The 14,170-nt window shown below is 39.2% G+C and overlaps 1 protein-coding gene across 3 annotated transcripts in view; it reads left to right on the forward strand.

The window, feature by feature from the left end:
- The window catches only part of bmpr2b (bone morphogenetic protein receptor, type II b (serine/threonine kinase)), a 307,325-nt gene that overhangs the window by 132,552 nt on the left and 160,603 nt on the right, over positions 1-14,170 (forward strand). For all 3 annotated transcript variants that reach the window (XM_072261205.1, XM_072261206.1, XM_072261207.1), the window contains one exon: positions 2,833-3,003. In XM_072261205.1, coding sequence (XP_072117306.1) covers positions 2,833-3,003 — 171 coding nt within the window. The remainder of the gene's footprint in view (positions 1-2,832; positions 3,004-14,170) is intronic.

Raw genomic sequence — 14,170 nt, forward strand, 5'->3', positions numbered from 1 at the left:
CTTCAGCATTCCCATCGGTGTTTCAATCTCCCTTGTCGCTTTAGTCAGCGAACAATGAAATGCAGCTTTAATCAGCGAAATGGAGTCAAACATCGCCTCACACCCCATCCTCAGCCTGCCTACCATGAGGTTCACACACTCTGCCGCTGCCTCCCAGAATCCTCTTGGAGACCGCAGAGCACTGAAGCACCCAAACGATCTCCAAACTTCCGCATTCACCTCGCTGTTTCAATCTCCCTCATCACTGATCGGTGAACAATGGAAGCTCTAATAGGCAAAATGGAGTCATCTTCTTCATCTTGTTTTACGGCGGTTGGCACCCAGCTTAATTGTGCATTACCGCCACCTTCTGCCCTGGAGTGTGCAATAGACTTACGTTCTAAATCCCTTCATCCAATCACACACACACACACACACACACACACACACACACACACACACACACACACACACACACACACACACACACACACACACACACACACACACACCCACTAACCTACACTTTATCCTGTCATCTTTGGCCATCCTAGTACCCTATTCCTGCCAAACTGTCATATCCTGTTAAAAAAAAACCCTGTACCCCTTAAGAAAGCTAAAAATAACTACGCTAACCTGTGCTCTCTCACCCATGCCCAGCAACCCTTTTAATGTGAATTCCTGCACCCCCAGTTCCCTTAGATTAATTCTCATCATCTCTGTCTATATCCCATACTTCCTGCAACTCAGAACTACATGTTCTACTGATTCCTCTTCCTGACATTCCTTACACAATCCTGTCTGGTGTTTACCTATCATTTTCAGTGTTTTGTTTAATGCACAGTGCGCCAGCCTTAACCTAGTCCACACAGTTTCCTCTCTTCTGTATCCACTACGTACCCAAGTACCTGCAACACTTTTTTGTATTTGATATAAATGCCTTCTTTCCCCTCCCTGTCCCATCTTTCCTGCCACATTTGGTTGATTTTTTTTCCCAGATTACATACTTAACTTCTGCTTTACTGATACTAATGTGCATTTCTATATTTTCTTTCTTTAACACCCTCTTTGCCAACTCATCCACCCTCTCATTCCCTTTTACCCCTACATGTGCTGGAACCCATAGAAATTTTACCTGACCTCCCTGATTTACAATTCTTATGACTGACTAAAGGACTTCATAAAGTACATTTTGCCGACTGTTTGAGTGAAAAGACCTTAAACTTGCTAGTACTGATGATGAATCTGAGCATATCAACACTTTGACTTGTCTATATTTATGTCTACGAAGTGGAGTCGAATATTAGCTCGTTCCCCATCTGTAGCAGCCTGCCCACCACAAGGTTCATGTGTACTGCCTCTGCTTCCTTTAATCCTCTCAGGGACTGCAGTGCACTGGAACACCCCGTCTCCAAATAACAAATCACAGGCTCCAACAGTTCCAGAATCACATCCAAGATGAAAAATAAATGTAAAAGATATCAAAGAAGTGAAATATATATGAACTATCCAGAAGGTATCACCTGAAGGAGTGTTGTCTGCAGGCGCCATCTTGACCGGAAGGCTGGTGTGAAGCCTTATCACTCCCATTATTTCTACAGATTGGATTTTGTGCATTTGCTAGTGTTGTCTGGCCAAGCAACTTTGACATGAATTTGTGTCTCTGCCTGTTTTTTTGTCCTCGAGCATTAAAAAAACCCTCTGTGATCTCAACCTGTAGACTTAATCACAGTAGGAGCTCAAGCAAACATTTTGAATGTTGTGCATGATTCACCAATATGTCCTGTTGAATCATTGGAAATAATTAAGTTATATTCACAGGCAAGCTGGCATGATATGTGCTTTGGTTAAAAAATCTCAGGATATGAAACTAAATCTATTTCAATAGTCTTATTTTACAAAATTTCCAGATAAGGGATGGTAAGATGTGAAACAAAGATCTTCATGTGTGTCTCAGGCTCAGAAGAATAGGAGCATTTGACATCTTCCCATGATTGCTCTGGGAGATTACAGTCTGGTAGATCAGTCAATCTTTTAAGGATTGGATTGTGAACCAAAGTCTTTTCACGCGGTCACCTGCTCAGATTAGATTTGATTCATCATTGAAGGAAATGTTCTTAGAAGATTGAACACAAATTATCCTGTTGGTTTATGAGTATATGAAATGCAAAAAGTGCTGAGAATATAATAGGAATACAAAAATGTATTTTTTACCTATCTTATCATGGTGACTTGGGATGCCCATTTCTTTCTCCTCATTGAGCTGCAAAACAGAAATCTAATCTCACAGTGAAACATTGAATTCATGACTCTTTGTTAGTTGAAGTTCTGATTCTATAGAGCAAACCACAATAATTTTTCAAGGCAGGATTATTTTAGGATATACATATATTTTTAAAGAAATCATTCTTTATTTTAGCTCTGTTAAGTCCCAACCTGTTAAGATTTCAGCTGGGATGGCGGGTAAACTAGGACCTTTTGGTTGGAGAAAACTGACATTGTTCCCACTGGTGATCTATTCAGCAACTCATGAAGTGAACATTTAAGGATAAGGTTGGTTTGCTGCTTTCTGTGCCTTTTTCATATCCTGGCAGCAATAAACATCTCAAAATACTGCCCCAGGCATAATTCAAGTTTGGAGGATGAGAATTTGCAGTTTTAAGATTTTACAAACCAGATGATGATACAATGTGATACTGCCTTTCTAAATAATCCAGCCTTTAATCATATTGACTTAGAATTCTTTAATTGATTGAAATGAGCAGACCATTTAACTTTAGGATTTTAATGGGTTGTCCAGATGTTTCTTTGCAATATCTCAGGCCTACATTTCCCTTTCTGATTCTGCATCAGGCTGTTGGGCTCACTTTGGAGACAAGGAGGAGTGCCACCCTCCAGAGTGTGTGGTGACAAACCACAGAGAGAATGGGACTTACCGCTTCTGCTGCTGTAGCACTGACATGTGCAATGTCAACTTCACCGAGAAAATTATCCCAGAGCCTGCCCCAACAGAACCGATAACAGGTAGGAAGTATATTTTTCTGCTAATGATAAAAATAGAGCAAGCTAGAAATGATTAGCTTAGGCATCTCTCCATGCAAAGAGAAACAGAAATCCCATGTTTTACCTTGCTAATCTTTTATCAGAAGTGGATGAAATTAGGAATCCACATCAAAGTTGCTGGTGAACGCAGCAGGCCAGGCAGCATCTCTAGGAAGAGGTACAGTTGACGTTTCGGGCCGAGACCCTTCATCAGAACGAAGGGTCTCGGCCTGAAACGTCGACTGTACCTCTTCCTAGAGATGCTACCTGGCCTGCTGCGTTCACCAGCAACTTTGATGGGTGATGCTTGAATTTCCAGCATCTGCAGAATTCCTCGTGTTTGTGAAATTAGGAATGTAAGGTTTAAAACAAAGCATTGAATATCAGAAAGGTTTGTTGCCTTCTGTCCATTGGCTTGTTGGGTATGAAGGCTGTGTATGTGAAAATGAATTCTAACAAGCAATTTTAGTTTGCATTTGATAGATTAAGGCAATTTTTCTTTTAATAGGAGAAACTAGATCTAGGAACTAAAGGGTGTAGGTTTGGATAAAGGGATAACATTTTGAGGGGATCTAAAGAAGAACTTGTTCACCCAGAGAATTATTGGGATCTGGAATGTGTTTCCTGACTGGGTGTGGAGGTACTGTCACAATATTTAAGAAGTACAATACTTGAATGCCAAAATATAAAGGGTTACACATCAAGAGTTAATAAATAGGATTAATATGCACGGTTAGATAGCTTATGGTTAGCATAGACTTGATTAGCTAATCCTGAACTGCCTTATGCTGACCTGCATGACAGCATGACCCTGTGACTGCCTTTCATACAGTTTGAGAGTAACAAAGTAAGCGTGACTTGAATTTTAACCTTGAATTCTAAAATTATAGGTGTCAAAAATGAAAGAGGCTTTGTGCTTCACAAGTTGTGAGAAAGGAACATTTTGTGAATGGGTACATGAAGGATGCAGGAAATGTATTCAGGTTTATGATAAAGAAACAAGTACAGCACCATGACGGCGATGACAGGGTTGGGAAAGGTTATGATGAATATATGCAATATTCTCTGAATGCCAGAAGTCTGAAATAAAAGACACCAAATACTGCAAGCACTTAGCAGATTGAAGGGAGCTTTTGATGGGGGCAGTTTAAACAACAAAAGAATTCTGATTTAATGAGTGTGCATGAGCATGGTCAGAAAAAGCACCAGGTGTATGTGTAAAAAATATATCAAGTTAGCCTTTGTTCTTTGGGGAAGGAAATCTGTGGTCCCTTTGTGTTTTGGCTGCACTCATTTGGCTCTGATGCATAGGCTATGTCATTAACATCCTCAAATACAGAACTTTGGCTGAACTCAGCATCTCTATCAGCATCATTGGAGGCAGGCGGTCAAAACTTGTATCGTGACTGAAAGGGAAGAAGAAAGATTGCGGATATATGCCAGGGCAGGGCCTGGGCTGTGATGGTAGGTCTGAGTTTGGTAAGTGGGGAGATGAAGAGGGGACCTCTCATTCACATAGTCCATCCAGACAGGGAGGAAGCGATGGCAGGTGGAAACAGAGAGTGGTAGGGGTGGGGGGTGGGCTGGAAATAGATGGGTGAACAGAGGCAGAAACTACCCAGACAAATTACAAAATGTTCTTCTCCCAATTTGCCTTTGGTCTCTCTGTAACAGGCTACACAGGTTGGTGTGGGAGTGGGAAGGAGAGTTAAAATAAATGCAACTGTAAGTTCAATTTTCTGAACTGGACATTCCTGTCCAGCCACTCCTCCCCATCCCCTGAAGCTTTCCACTACAGAAATAGGAGGGTTAACACCTTACTTGTATGTAAATATTGAAGACAGCTTTTCAGCAGGACAGATTTGAGGACAGTTGGGCTAATCAGCAACTGCTGGCCGTACAAACAAAGCCCATGTTCCAGAAATGTATAAAAGGGAAAAGCTCTCCATTAAGAGCTTCTGATCTTCCATGCTTCATCGAAACCTAGTGCCAAGGAAGTGAAAATAAAAGTATACAAAGACTTGGATTAATAGTGCTTCTTTCATGACAACCAATATCTGTCTCAAACACTTTTGCAATGTAGTAAGATCAGATGAAGACAAATTCTTTTGCTACTGTTCATCGTATTAAGTGGATTTTTTACTTTCTATTCATATTCTATTTATTGCACAAAAAAATGATTAACTGACCTCATCTTTATATTTCCCCCAACTCGTCCATTCCATTCCAGTTCCCAAAGCAACCTGTACTTCTTCTGGCAACACACATCAAAGTTGCTGGTGAACGCAGCAGGCCAGGCAGCATCTCTAGGAAGAGGTACAGTCGACGTTTCAGGCTGAGACGAAGGGTCTCGGCCTGAAACGTCGACTGTACCTCTTCCTAGAGATGCTGCCTGGCCTGCTGCGTTCACCAGCAACTTTGATGTGTGTTGCTTGAATTTCCAGCATCTGCAGAATTCCTGTTGTTTGCGTGTACTTCTTCTGAATGTGCTGGCGCAGGTAGAAGGGCTGAATGCCATCTTCCAGTGTTGACCCTACTGTTCAACTCTGGTTCCATGCCCCTTATGTAATTTATATATGGAGTTTGTGTTTGAACCAGTGTGGTCAATGAAGTACATTTGGTGAATTACAGGGTTTGCATATGTACATGAGGAGTTTTCTATCTCTGTTGCAAACAACGTATGGAGGATCTTCTCAAAGATCTTTGCAATGCAGAATAGAAGTTTAGGTACTTAGAAGATGAGATAACAGTGATAGTCCAGAGTTTAAGTTTTCCAGCCGCATCTATATCTTTAAAACCAAAGCATTGGGCTCAGTTCAGCTCATTGAATTAATAGGCTGTGAGTTTGGGTAGGAGTGCTTTTTTATACAGTATATACAGCTTTATGTCTTTCTTTGCTCATGCTTAGAAATTAAACTAATCTCTTCTTACACGTGATTGATATTCCCTTCATTCCCTGAAGATCATGTGTTCTGCTTGCTCAATTCAGTAGTTTTTCTGGTTACAAACTGAATCTTGGTAAGAGTGAACTTTTTCCATTAAATATGCAGGTTCCCATTTATAGATGTTCACCATTCAGAGTGATTACTGAGTATTTTACTTATTTGGGAGTTAAAATTGCTAAGAGACATAAGGACTTATTCAAGCTCAATCTTTTACCGTTAATTAGTCGGGTTAAACAACTGATTACTAAGTGGTCCCCATTGTCTCTATCACTAATTGGCCAAACTAATGCTATTAAAATGGTTATTCTACCTAAATTTTTATATCTACTTCAAGCGATACCAATTTTTATTCCTAAATCTTTTTTTGATACTATTGATTCTAAAATTTCCTCCTATATATGGCAGAATAAAAATCCCAGGTTAATTAAAAAATATTTACAGAAGTCCAAGAAAGATGGTGGTTTAGCATTGCCAAATCTAAGATTCTATTATTGGGCAATTAATATTCGATATTTAATATTTTGGACACAAAATTGGAATAAAATTCCAAGTCCACAATGGGTAAACCTGGAAGGTTACTGTGTACGAGGGTTCTCTTTGACTTCCATTTTAGGAACTTCACTTCCTTTTGTATTATCCAAATTGAATAAACAAATGGTTAATTCAATAATTAAACATACATTACGAATATGGTTTCAATTTCGTAAATTTTTTGGTTTGAACAAATTTATATTATCAAGCCCTATTATATCTAATTTTTTTCAACCCTCGGTTATGGATCAAGCCTTTTTGATATGGAAAATGAAAGGTATAACATGTTTCCGTGACTTATTTCTGAATAACTGTTTCATATCTTTTGAACAGTTATCTAATAAAATTAATTTGCCCAAATCCCATTTTTTTTTAGATATCTACAAATAAGAAATTTTTTAAATACCATGCTGCCTACCTTCCCGATTTCACACCCTACTGATATCATCGATAAAATTTTAGGTTTAAATCCCTTTCAGAAGGGATTAATGGCAACTATTTATGATATAATTATGAAATTACAGCCAAGGTATATCTGATAAAATTAAAAATGAATGGGAAAGGGAACTTCAACTTTGTCTACCTATAGAGAAATGGGATAAAATTTTTCAATCAGTTAGTTCTTCCTCTACATGTGCCAAACATACACTAGTACAATTTAAAGTAGTGCATAGGGCCCATATGTCTAAAGATAAATTAGCCCGTTTTTATTCCCATATAAACCCTACCTGTGACAGATGTCACCCTGAGGTGGCTTCCTTGACTCTTATGTTTTGGTCCTGCCCTCTCTTGGAAAAATTCTGGAAAGATATTTTTGATATTATTTCAACAGTTTTGCATTTTGACTTACCACCCCATCCCCTTAGCAGTTTTTGGTTTGCCAATGATGGAACACAGATTTTTATCCTCTTCAGCCTGTCAGATGATCGCATTTGTTACTTTAATGGCCAGAAGATCCATTTTATTGAACTGGAAGGAGACCAACCCTCCTACCACATTTCAATGGTTTTCCCAAACTATATCATGTTTAAATTTAGAAAAAATTAGAAGTGACATTTTTGATCCTTCGGTTAAATTTGAAGAAACTTGGAAACCATTTATTCAACATTTTCATATGATGTAATTTGACCTTTTCCGAACCCTTCTTATTAATTTAAAATATATGAATAGAGGAGCGGAGTTGATGACATTATTGAATGTATTCGATTTAAGATATTGGTCTAGCCTTGTTTTGTTCCATTTGCTTTCTTTTCGGGTTTATTATTTAGTTTTTTTTGGGGTTTTCTTTGCATTATTTTTTCTTTTTATTTCCTTTTTCTCTATGATTAACTATATTAAGAGTTTGGAAGTTGATTACACCTGTATTATTTGAAGTCTTTTTTGTACATGTTTGTCAATAATAAGATTATTCCAATCTCTCTGTATCAATACTGCTATTCTGTTTATTATTTTGGAAATTAATAAAAAAAATTTAAAAAGAAAGAAGATCATGTGCATATCTAAAAGCCTTTGAACAACACCATGGTATCTATTTCCAACACCATCCCTAGCTATGTGTTCCAGGTACTTAGCACTCTGTGTTTAAAAAACATCAATGTGCCCTGCATGCACATCCCCTTTAAATTCCCCCCCTCTCACCTTAAAGCGGTGTCCTTTAGTCTTTGATATTTCTACCCTGGGAAAAAGATCCTAGCATAATTTTCATAATTTTATAATCTTCTATCAAGACCCGCCCCCCCCATCCAGCCTCTGAAGTTCCGGAGAAAACAAGTTTGTTCAACTGCTTCTTATAGCTAATACCCTCTAATCCAGGCAATATATTGAATAGTCATAGTCATACTTTATTGATCCTGGGGGAAATTGGTTAAACTGTTCCTCTGTATGATAAGATGGACTCTTGACCTAACAACTTACTTGCTGTGGTTTTGCAATTTTTTGTCTGCCTGCACTGCATTTTCTCTGTAACTACTTTTTCGTTTTTGGGCTTCGATGTACTGATCTGATGAAATTATTGGTATCAATGGCATACAAACCAAAATTTTTTCATTGTATCTTGGTACATGTGACAATAATAAACCAATTCACCAGTCCTGGTAAACCATTTCTGAACTCCCTTCTTAAGTCTTCACCTCCTTCTGATAAGAGGGTGGTCAGAACTGCATGCAATGCTCCAAGACCAGCCTTACTGATTCTTGTACTCTGTGACTTTAGCAATGAAAGCATATGTTCTGTATGCCACCTTTACAATCTACCTACTTGTATTGATACTTTCAGGGAGGTTTGGATATGGGGTGGAAGGTAGCCAAACTTGAATTATTAAAATGCAAAAAGATTGTGCTGGAAATCTGCATAAAAATAGAAAATGGTGAAAATCCACAACAGGCCTGTCTGGCAGTATTTCTGGAGAAAAGAGAAGAAAACAACTGCTGTTTTATGTCTGCACACTTAATGTGCTCTTCCCTGGTATGAATTTTCCCAAAGAAGCCAGCATGTCTGGCCAAGCCTTGAGCAGTGCAATGCTTTACCAATTGGACAGCCTCTGGCCTAAACCAGACATCAAAGAGTTTCAGCATTTGTGAATGACTCTGGCATTGACAAACATTGACAAATTAATTTAAAAAGCATTAAATTAATATTGCAGAAGTCACAGTATCTAACCTAACTTGAGAACATATAATTAAGTAAATGTAAAATATATAATTCAAGTCATAAAATTATTTGAATTAGCTGTAACCTATCTTCCTTGCTACCTTTTCTCCTTTGAAAGGAACGGATTTGTGGACCTGTGCTGGGTTTAATGCCTGTGGAGGCCAAGTCATTGAGTAGATTTAAAGTGGAAGTTGAAAGGTTCTTGATTCGTAGGTTATGGGGAGAAGGCAGGAGTATAGGGTTGAGAAGGAAAATAAATCAGCCTTGATTGAATGATGGAGCGGGTTCGATGGGCCGAATGGTTAAATTTCAGCTGCTATGTCTTATGGTCTTAATCTGGTGTATGTTCTGGTTTAAAATGGCGCTGGCGATTAGTTGCCCAGCAACTAGTGGTGGGAAAAATACAAAACAAAGGAAACTACTAGACACCTTATTAATAACGATCATTGCTAACAATAAAGAGGTGTGCTAGATGAGCGGAGATGGGAGGTGGAGGAGAAGGCGAGGCATGGCGGAGGCAAGAAGAGGTGGGAGCGAGGAAAATCTCGATGTCTGATCGATTTAAGTGCTGGGCCAAATTGGAAAGGTTGGGCAGGGGCTGAATCATGGTGGTGGGGTGCAGGCCCTAGAGCTGTCTGAGAACGAGGAACGGCCCGATGTTTGTATGGTTTAAGCACCAGGCCAGATTGAAAAGGTTGAGACTGGAGATGAGGGCAGGCCAGTTCTGCCTGGTTTAGCTCACTCTACCAGGACATTTACTCAGCTCTGCACTAAAGTGAGGTTGTGGTGTGCTCTAGCTGCGGTGATGCCAAGCTTTGTGTCTGTAGTCCCAGAACGTTTACTTAGCTCTGCATCAAACTGAGGCGGTGGCATGCTTATTTTTATTGTTTGCGTGGTATTTTTTTTCAGTCTGTACACTGGGTATTCGATGGTCTTTTTAATGGGTTCTTTTGGGATTTATTTGTTTTGTGGCTGCCAGTAAGGAGATGGATCTCAAGGTCATGTAATGTATGTATACTTTGATAATAAACGTACTTTGAACTTTGACCTTTGATTCAGCAGCAGAATCCTCAGCGGAAGTGCTGGCAGATCTGTAGAAGTTTGTACTCCATCTCTGAAATCTGTATGGAGTCCAATGTAGGGGTGTAGTCTGGAAAGTTCTCACAATCAGCTGCTTGGAAGGTTTGTGAATTCTGTCAGTCCTGACCGTTGCAGCTTAAAAACTATCTATTCTGCAGATTAATGCCAGCTCTTATTGGAAAATTTGAATCATTGTCTACCACAAATGTTCTTTATTATTGCACATGTGTGGATTTTTCTTTGGATGAAAGGACTTTTTGATACCTGTACCTAGTAAAATAACACAGATAATTTGTATAATTGTTTGTCATCAATGAATAACTTTTGCTATGATTCTAATTAATCACAAACCACATTGGAGAGCAATTTTTGTTCCCTTACAAAGTAGTTGGTGCAGTTAGTTATACTTTTCAGTCTTAATGTACAAGATCCAAAACAAAACAAGTTAATTTTTTCAAAGGAGGGAGACAGTATCGTCATCAATTTGAGTTTATGTGATGGTTATCTATATTTTTTCCTTGTATACATGCTATATAGTGTATAGTCTATCTAGTTAGGGAGGATCAAGGGAGTGATGAATACGAATACATGTTACATATGTTGATGGGTGATCATTGGCTCAGATTTTCTTAGCAACAATGAACTATTTGCATTTGTTCTTACCTTGTATGAATTACATGGTGAATACTTCTTTACAGAAGCCAATCTTTTCCTCATCAATGAGATCTGTAGATAGTGCAGGATTTTGAATGTAATTCAAATCAGTCTTATCAGCTGATCGCTAGCAGCTTCTAGGGAAATAAATTAAAAATGTGATGGTCTGTGGCACCAAGAATTTATTGTGATAATCTCCAGGATTTTTTAAACAGTTGAGAGAAAAAAATCACTGATATCTTTAGTGAGCAGTGAACTGGCTGGCAGTTGAGTGTCAGCTGATTTCCATTGTAGGGCAGAAGATGAATTAAACTAATTGAGGCACTACCATGTTAATACTATTTAACTCTGCTTAAAATTTGTTAACTTTGAGATCAAAGTAGAAAAGTAAAAGATCAAAGCGGTTCAGTTAGGGTAACAAATTAGTTAAAGGATGATCTAAAAATGGAAGAGTAGTAGCAGATTAAACTTGCAGAAAGTGGTTAACAGTGCCTGGTCCATCACAGAATCATCATTTCCTTATATCATCCGTTTCACGGTGTGTTGCTGCAGGGCTAACAGTACTGTCGAGGATACCTATGGCCCTGGCCATTCCCCTTTTCTCTTCTACCCTCTAGGTGATGTTACAAGAGCTTGAAAACATGCATAACAGGCTTAAGAACAGCTTTCCCCCCAATGCTATCAAACCTCTGAACCAATCTCCCCTTTCACGTCCCCTTCCTGGCAGTTCCCATACTCTTAATTCTACATCTCTCAGTTATACCATTGTTGTTACTTCAGCATTTGTTTTTGCACTGCTTCAGTTTGGGCTACAGTCTTTTGCATCATTCTACTGTTTTGTACTCATTGTTTTATGGTAGTATTTATTATTACCATTCATACTGTTTACTCTGAGCTTCATGCAAGCAAGGAATTTCATTTTAGTCATAGTCATAGTCATAGTCTTAGTCATACTTTATTGATCCCGGGGGAAATTGGTTTTTGCTACAGTTGCACCATAAATAATTAAATAGTAATATATAAATTATGCCAGGAAATAAGTCCAGGACCAGCCTATTGGCTCAGGGTGTCTGACCCTCCAAGGGAGGAGTTGTAAAGTCTGATGGCCACAGGCAGGAATGACTTCCTATGACGCTCAGTGTTGCATCTCGGTGGAATGAGTCTCTGGCTGAATGTACTCCTGTGCCCAACCAGTACATTATGTAGTGGATGGGAGACATTGTCCAAGATGGCATGCAACTTGGACAGCATCCTCTTTTCAGACACCACTGTCAGAGAGGTGGTGTCTTGGTGGTAAACTAATCTGAATCTTTAAGTTTCTGTCTAATGTCATCAAAATTAGATTGCCCCAATTTAGGACTTTAACTTATGGACTAATCCTATCTCTTCCCATAACTATTTTAAAACCAACAGAATTATAGTCCCCAGGGTGCTTCCCCCATTGGTATTTTAGCCACTTGCTCTGCCTTGTTTCATAAGAGGAAGCCGTCTGCTTATTGTTTGAGAAAACCTTCCTGTATGCACATATTTTTCCCAATTTAATCCCTTAGTACTTTGGCAGTCCCATTCAATATAAGAGAAGTTTAAAGGGTGTCAAAAACTAGAGGAAACTGGTTTAAAGCAAGTAGCCAAGAGGTGGAGAGAGAATTTTAAAAAAATAACTCTTTTCACCTGTGGGGTGGTTAGAATCTGAGTGAGAAGTTGTTGAAGGCAGGTAGTCTCACAACATTGAAGAACACCTAAATTACCAAGCATAGAGAGCAAATGCACTTAAATTTAAATGTAAAGTTAGGTACAAGTCAGCATAGACCCTTTGCCCTCTGTTCTATGGTTTTAGCACGCAGATTGACAGTGATGAATGCTTTGAGAGGTTGGTCATGACTAGACTGAACTCCTGCCTCAGCAAGGACCTGGTCCCATTGCAATTTGCCTCTCGCCACAATACGTCAATGGCAGACGTAATCTCAATGGCTCTCCACATAGCTTTAGACCACCTGGACAACACAGACACCTATGTCAGGATGCTGTTCATTGACTATAGCTCAGCATTTTATACTATCATTCTCACGATCCTGATTGAGAAGTTGCAGAACCTGGGCCTGTGTACCTCCCTCTGCAAATGGATCCTCGACTTCCTAATCGGAAGGCCACAATCTGTGCGGATTGGTGATAACATATCCTCCTTGCTGATGTTCAACACTGGTGCGCCTCGGGTATGTGCTTAGCCCACTGCTCTACTTTCTATATACCCATCACTGTGTGGCTAGGCATAGCTCAAATACCATCTATAAATTTGCTGATGATACCATTGTTGGTAGAATCTCAGGTGGTGATGAGAGGGTGTACAGGAGTGAGATATGCTAACTAGTGGAGTGATGCCGCAGCAACAACCTGGCATTCAATGTCAGTAAGACAAAAGTGCTGATTGTGGATTTCAGGAAGGGTAAGACGAAGGAACACATCTCAATCCTCAAAGAGGGATCAGAAGTGGAGAGAGTGAGCAGTTTGAAGTTTCTGGGTGTCAAGATATCTGAGGATCTAACCTTGTCCCAACATGTCGATGTAGTTATAAAGAAGGCAAGACAGTGGCTACACTTCATTAGGAGTTTGAAGAGATTTGGCATGTCAACAAATACACTCAAAATCTTCTGTAGTTGTACCGTGAAGAGCATTCTGACAGGCTGCATCACTGTCTGGTATGGAGGGGCTACTGTACAGGACCGAAAGAAGCTGCAGAAGGTTGTAAATCTTGTCAGCTCCATCTTGGGTACTAGCCAACAAAGTACCCAGGACATCTTCAAGGAGTGGTGTCTCAGAAAGGCAGCGTCAATTATTAAGGACCTCCAGCACCCAGGGCATGTCCTTTTCCCACTGTTACCATCAGGTAGGAAGTACAGAAGCCTGAAAGCACACACTCAGCAATTCAGGAACAGCTTCTTCCCCTCTGCCATCTGATTCCTAAATGGACATTGAATCCTTTGACACTACCTCACTTTTTTTAATATACAGTATTTCTGTTTTTGCACGTTTTTTTAAAAATCTATTCAACATACGTATACTGTAATTGATTTTTGTGTTTATTTGTTATTATTTTTTTCTCTCTCTGCTAGATTATGTATTGCATTGAACTGCTGTTGCTAAGTTAACAAATTTCATGTCACATGCCGGTGATAATAAACATGATTCTGATTCTGATATTGCATGTAACCTGTTGTACTCTCACTTTGCTTGTCTTATTTTCCAGTTATTGTTTTAATGCTTATTCATCTTGTTCTCCAATTATTATTATT

Source organism: Mobula birostris, chromosome 6, assembly GCF_030028105.1.
Source record: "Mobula birostris isolate sMobBir1 chromosome 6, sMobBir1.hap1, whole genome shotgun sequence".
NCBI lineage: Eukaryota > Metazoa > Chordata > Chondrichthyes > Myliobatiformes > Myliobatidae > Mobula > Mobula birostris.